Here is a 7,191-nt window from a genome sequence, read left to right on the forward strand (position 1 = left end):
AATAGATGGCTAACATTCTTACAGGCAGTTTAAAAGACCAAGTAGTAAAAAATTCTATTAACTGAAATACATTGGTTCTAAGTGTATACTGATCTTATATTAAGTGTATTAATCTACATTTCTACATGCTCAAAATAATAGATGCCACCTCTGATAATTCTTAACAGTAATCTTTTTTATAGGGAATACATATAGAAAATGTCTTAGTGATTGCATTGAAAAATACTGACTCCAGCACATGACCTGGAAGTTAGCTGTTCTGTGCAAGAGTCCCAAAGGCAGCTTAGCGTCTGTTTACTTGCAGAGTCCAGTATGAAGATAAGGTAATTAAGATAATTGAAATAGAACCTTCAATTGCAATTTCATCATTAATGGGAAACATACATCCCTTTTTTCCATAAAACTCTAGTTAAGGGTTACAATTTATTGGTTAATGTGATCACTGGAATAGAAACTACAAATGTTTTCAAATGGGTGGCTTATAATTTCTATATTGAGCTGACTAGTTCAGTACTGGACACATAGGAGGGGCTCGCTGATAGAAGCAGTTATAGGATCTTAGTTTAAATTTTTATTTCTATATATATTCCTGCTGCCTGTAAGTACAGGTTTCTATGTGTGGAAAGTGAGACAAGACACTGAGAAGACACATTCAGCCACATGTTAGGCATTTAGATGGCACAAAGAGGAGAGGGGGATCGGATGATGTGATGTAGTCCATCTTCACCACAGGCCCAGTCAACTACAGCCCCATGTTTACATGATTAGTCTTAGTATACTTTTTTAGCATAATATAGTCCATCTTAGGTAAACTGGAGTTATATGATCTCTTTCTGATGTAGGGATTCAATGCAATATAGACTATTTCAGTAAGCACAACCTTAAAATTATCTTTAATACCGTTTTCACATAAAAAAATCGCAAAACTAGCTGGCATGAATAGTTTTTATTTTTTTAAATCAAATTGTACTGTTTATAAATGAGTGGTGATTTATATGTATGTCAATATACAAATATATTTAGGAGATACATGCACTTATATCAGATAAATTACATAATTCTAAAGTTAACTTCATCCACTCCCTGGACCTTCTAAAAGTGTATATACATTTTATAAAATTCAAAACAAGTTAGAACAGAAACTCCCAGTAGAAGAAAAGAACTTAGTAAGTGGTATAGGAAACTGTAAAGAGCACACAGGATGAATATGCATTAGAATTAAAACTACAGGACCAAGACACTTACGCTGTTGTGCACAATAACCTGTCCCTTTAAACTATAGGAATTTCTTTGAATAGAACCAAACATAGCAAGTATACATGGTCACATTGTCTGTAACATGTCTAGGGTAATTACTGAGAAGCCTATTTTTCTAAAAGAGTCACTAGTAATGAATTAGTATTACTTTTCAATAAGTGACAATTTTTTTTCATTTTAGCTGTTACGGAACTGCAGTGGGGTTAGATGTGTAATCATAGTGTCATAACAGATTAAGAAAAAGTCCAACTGTTTATAAGCATCATTTGAAACTACTTGGAGAAATAAAATTCAGAATATATGTCAAATATTTCATACAAAAATGACTGTACAAAATCATGGACTTTATTATACATTAAAAATCTCCTAACAGCGTATTTCCTGAAGCCCTATCAGGGAATATCTATTCTGACAAAATGAAAAAATAAGTTCTCCACCCCACATGTATACCACCACTACATAAAGCTGAGTTCTTCAAATCCAATTCTAAAGGTAAATGTAGCATGATTTTTAACTGAATACTGCATGATTAATAGTATGAGAGAAATAAAAATTACCCAATTCACTTACATCACAAAATCACCAAATATACAAAGCAGTTTTGCACATTAGTTATAACTTAATCCCCAGTTCTCATATTAACTGAAGTAAATTACATTGAGTATAGCCGAAAAATATTGGTTAAAAATAACAGTTCCAGTTTCAAATTTTTATGTATTATTTATTAGTGTAAAACAAAATAATCTCATGAAAGAAGAGTAAGCTAAACTTGCCAAAAATAAAATGGAAAGGCTTGCTTGCTACAATGTGCTTGAATATTTAAAGTACAGTTTAAATGCTAGGAGGTTATTAAAACCAATGTGAATATTTTCATTTTATTCAGATAGCAGAATGTTTTGTAATACATGGGTTCACAGGGTCTGTCAGCATTTATAATTAAGATTTAAATCTTAAATACTTTGAGTTCCTATATATAAGTCAAAATTAATTCTAATGCCTTTATCACACAAGATTATGTTGCATAGTATGTTATGCACACCTTACTATCCTTTTCTCAAGCATAAAGGTAAAATAAATCTATCACCCCATAGATTGTAGAGCCTGAGAAGTCTTTTGAAATTACAAAGTAATCATTGTAGACTTGGCAAAAACTAGACTGACTTTGAGGACTCTATTCAAGGTTAAGTTTTAGTCCCTTATTAGCAAGTTTTCAAAATTTTAAAGGGAGAAGGAATAACTTGTTTCCTATCTATTGACTTCATGACTATAGTTACAAAACTATTTTTGATATAGGATGCAGAGTGCATATCAGAATTAGGTAGACTTAATTTCTTTCCTTTTAAAGAAATCGGTTCTGTTAATTTATAAAAAACCATTAAGCATAGCTTTGAATCTCAGCTAGATCCCAAAATCTAATTCAATTAACACCAAAGCATCCCAGAACTAAAGGGGATTTCAAAGGTTAACAAAGGTCAGCTTTAACATTATGTAGAAACCCATGAGCAGCCTTCTTTAAACAAAAAGAAGTCTATTAACGTTGATGCTTAAATATCTGTAGTAATGGAATAGTTCGTATAGTACCATAGTAATGGAAGAGAAGGTGCATCATCTAAAATTATTAAACCCACACGTGACTTGTATTTGGCATTGGAACGTGCTTTGGTCTGACGCTCTGACCTATGGACATGGGTGTATTATTGTGTAAATTCCTATCAAAACATGACTTAAAAGGAACTGTAAGTCTGTCCAGCATCCCTATGTCTATCAGTACCCTTAACTCTACATACACTTTGACCCAGAGTGCTAACCAAGGGTAGCACTTCGCCACCACATAAAGCACCAGCCTACTAAAACTGTGTCCTAATGCTGACCACCTCCCTTGTAGGGTGACAAGTTTCATCTGAGCTAAGTGAGGTGACAACTTAATAGTATAAAAAAAAGACTTACTAATTCTCAAAAAGGTCTCAAAAAGTATGACTTGCCATAACTAATCAAATGCTGACCACAGAAGAAATTTCAATTTCTATAAAAGGAATAATACACAAACTATTGTGAAAACATTCCCTTTAGTAAGCACAAAATAAACTTTTTTCAAAAAGTATTCCATAAATTTTTACTTTTTCACTATATGTTTCAGTAACATAAGGCTTCAAAATAATGACTATCAAGTAATCATTATTCCCATTTGGCACAAGGATAAAAAGAATACCTATCTCATTCCTACAGAAAACAGTGTACATACAGTGTGAAATGGCCACACTGTATTGTGAGAAAACTGATGCTATTTCTAATTTAGAACTAAGAGAAATTGTATATTAAAAAAAGGACAAAATGATTTTCCCTTGTAAAATTAGTCTTAGTGGCAAATCTCTTGAAAATTTTAAATGTATGACTATGTAAAATAGTTTATTCAATATATTTAACTTGTCTATATATACTTTTACATGTGAAACACAGGAACATAATTTCTATCAGCAATGTTAAAATCTGAGTAAAGAAAAAAAATCAAATTTTGACATAGAAGTAGGCAGTAGAGAAATGTCATTTTAACCTTGACACCAGGCTAAAATCCTTCCTTGGTCAACTTTCCTATACCAAGCATTCAATTTCATTTCAATCTTTCATGGAATTAGACCTTTCACTCACTTCAAGAGTACAAGTATTTACAATAATTAGTGCAAATCATTCTATTGTCATATATTAGTTATTTGCATTTGTGGATATAAAGTGGTGATTAGTATTTTATCAAAACATGGGATTATGAAAATACTGTGGTTATCAGTCTGAAATTTAAAAGATTACATTTTCTAAACTAATCTCTGGGAATTTTTACTTTAAGCAGAAAACATAATTGTTATAGAACTTCCTTTGAAATGTCACCTGATTTTCAATAAAAATTATCTCACTCAATGCAGAAAATACAATGTATTATCCTGTAACAATATCTTTACATGTTAAGTCCTAATCTAAAATGTGCTTCAAGAAACAAACAAAAATCCCTTTTAATAAATTCCAAAATCTTATTTTAACCACTACTGCTCTGCAGCAATAATTGAATTCCCAACCTGAGAACTAAGAATGTGATAATAAAATGCCAAGGGCTGTATCAATATTGAACTGAAGACACTTACGCTTCCTTCCCACTGGCATTAGGTGGAAGTACATCAGAGAAATGGGAGCAATCCAAGAAAGTGCCCTGAAATCAACAGTACCTCCCGCCCCAATTTAAAACCTTAAGTCTAAAATCTGTTATAATTATTTTATAAAAGTTCTATTGCACATTTAATATTGTTAAAATATTTGCAAACCGGTAGAATTCTCTGTGTAAAGGGTTTTGAACCTATTCAGTCGAAAGCTTCCTCACTGCCAACAAAATGTTCCTAATGAAAGAGGGAGCATAACCGTGAATATCTGAAGCTGAAGAATAAATGGTTATTTACACTCAAAGCCATTTATAGTACAATGCAAGATAATAAATTCACAATTTGAAGGAAAAAAGGCTTGCGTAAGTGTAATTCCTCAGCAATCTACTTCAGGACAATGAAGAGGTTTCTTTTAGACATGTGGAATTTGATGTTACTGCATTGTATATTATTTTTAAGTAAAAAAAGTCAATGCAAACCTTAGTCATCAAGGTCAATCTTATTTTTTAAAATGAAGTTAAACAAGCAAATATAAACTTTAGTCTCTTCCTTGATATTTCAACATAGTTTTTACCTTGTGCCATTTCACCACAGAAATTGTCAACAAATTCCAATGGGGGGATTATCAACCAAAAGCAAGGATAAATTTATGCTTCTGACTCTCTCTTCTTTCCTTCTTCTCCCAAATCACTCTCTTCTGACTGGCTACTGCTAAGGACAACAAACTGCCCCTCACTACTGGCTTGGTTTGGTCTACTGGAGGCAGCTATCAAGCGACTTTGTTCTTCTAAGTCCTAGTGGAAAAGACAGAAAAGAAACTAAGTTAATTGTTTGCAATCAAATAAATGGAAAACTAAGCCGTTAAAATACATACTTGAGAATCACTTCAATCCTTCTGTCATAAATATATATGGATAATTCTGACATCTTCCTGAAAAGAAAAGCTACACACAACCACTTCAACACCAAAGTGAGTTCTGGTACCGTTCTAGAAATCCTGTAAAAGCCAGCATTTCCCTCTTCTCCATTGTTATGGTCAATAACCAAATTCAGGCCAACATTCTCTCACTATACAGTAAAAGGCTCATAACGGATAACTACACATCCTTTCCCTTCCCACTCTGTAGCCCCCTTCTTCATCTTTGTCCAATTTACCTTGCTAAGCCAGCTGTCATCTTCCTTCAGCTTAACCTATGCAGGACGCCTTGACTTCAGTGTCATCTTTGCCACTTCCCTCTTTTGTCTATACATTGCCAATTCTTGCTGATCTGTTCTCATTAAGTATCCCACGGTTATCTCCTCTTTTCTACTATGACTGTCAATGACACAACCCATAACTGGCTTACAATCTCATGCATCACCTATCTAATGTATTCGCCAGGTTTTGTTCCGAAATTTGTCTAGCTTAAAATCATCATGTTGGATGGACAATGATCTGACACTCCTGGTAAGTGTGTGTGTGTTGTGTGTGGCCAATATGGCTTTCAGAATGGCAGTTAAATCTATCTGTCTCTGTCTCTGTCTCTCTCTCTCAGTATATATATTTACATATAGATACATTTGAGAAAGCCTCTCAAAAGACCTGCTTTGACAGAAACAACCTTCACTAGAATATGGAAACATGAAAGTTCTGGTGTGTTTGCTAAACGGCAAGTGACTCTACATGTCAGTAAAAACTATAATGTAAACATCATATCAGAAGACAGATGTCATCCTTTTCTGCTATGTTGTGAATCATCTGGTTATGAAATAGCTGAGCAAGCTGAAACAGGCCTTCACTTGGAAATTCAAATCTGCAAGTCACAGTGCTGAATTATGGAAACTCTTCATACAGATCACATCTGAGAAGATCCAGACATTTAGTTAGGACTGCATACCTTTTCAATTTGTTTTTGTTTACTGAGTTCTTTCTGTTGCTTCTCTTTTACTCTCTCTATTTCTTTTTGTTTTTCTGATGCCCTACGATCCTGAAGAACAGATGAATACAACAAATCAATTAAATATGAAATAATTTTAACTTTAGACTTTTCTATTAATATTACCTTTGTAACCTTTTCAAATTACTGTTTTGCATTTATATGAGAAAGCACACCAAAAATTTACATTCTGTTAGCCATTTATCCAAATTCTAAATGCTGTATCAGTAATAGTGTCCAGTGTTAACATTGCTTAGCAAAATCATTTTGTTAATAGGAAAAATCTTATATTACTTAGTTAACATTCTTGGATAATTAAGTATCTTAGATTCTTACCAGTTCTGCATGCAAAGCTATCTGTTTTGCCAGTCCAACAGAGTCACAAATCTAAAAGGGGAAAACAGTAGGAAAAACTCAGGCAGTTCTGACATCAAAGTAATAATTTCAATTATCCAAATGGCTGATGTAACTAGTTTATAACTCATTATAATACACTGCTTCAAGCAAAAGCTGATTTAAGAATGTACCAGCCCCAAACCAAGCCTTTGTATATTTTCTTCAGTCTGTGAGTTTCAACTGCTGGCTGTCACCTCTTTCACGTAACCCACTTTTTTGTTATCTCAAATTTATCACTGAGATGGTGAGGTTTGCAAAGAATGAAGCAAGCAGCTCCTAATGCTGCTCTCAGCTGAAGACATCTGAAAAATGGCTGACTATAGGAATATACTGCATTCCCAGGATAAATTAACAAGGCCAGAAGATTCACCAGCTATCAATGGCTAAGAAGATATAGGTCTAGGGCCGGCTGAGTGGCTCAGTTGGTTAAGAGCTCGCTCAAGAGTTTGAGCTCTGAGCAACAGCGGTTCGAGTCAGCC

General features: G+C 33.6%; 2 protein-coding genes across 5 annotated transcripts in view; one reads left to right on the forward strand and one right to left on the reverse strand.

The window, feature by feature from the left end:
- The window catches only part of LOC109377589 (dynein heavy chain 7, axonemal-like), a gene marked incomplete at its 5' end in the record, with an annotated part of 115,723 nt that extends 110,521 nt beyond the window's left edge, over nt 1-5,202 (forward strand). The window contains one exon of the mRNA XM_019633989.1: nt 5,117-5,202. The remainder of the gene's footprint in view (nt 1-5,116) is intronic.
- The window catches only part of APPL1 (adaptor protein, phosphotyrosine interacting with PH domain and leucine zipper 1), a 46,703-nt gene that overhangs the window by 1,307 nt on the left and 38,205 nt on the right, over nt 1-7,191 (reverse strand). For 2 of the 4 annotated variants that reach the window (XM_019633990.1, XM_019633992.1), the window contains 3 exons: nt 6,653-6,703; nt 6,278-6,367; nt 928-5,194 (listed from right to left, as the gene is read on the reverse strand). In XM_019633990.1, the coding sequence (XP_019489535.1) occupies nt 5,048-5,194; nt 6,278-6,367; nt 6,653-6,703 (288 nt within the window). In that variant the 3' untranslated portion in view covers nt 928-5,047. Of the gene's footprint in view, nt 1-927; nt 5,195-6,277; nt 6,368-6,652; nt 6,704-7,191 lie in introns of those variants that run through there. The other 2 variants (XR_002122901.1, XM_019633991.1) reach the window with 2 other exon arrangements.

The sequence above is a fragment of the Hipposideros armiger genome, unplaced genomic scaffold, assembly GCF_001890085.2.
Source record: "Hipposideros armiger isolate ML-2016 unplaced genomic scaffold, ASM189008v1 scaffold_1465, whole genome shotgun sequence".
Taxonomy (NCBI): Eukaryota; Metazoa; Chordata; class Mammalia; order Chiroptera; family Hipposideridae; genus Hipposideros; species Hipposideros armiger.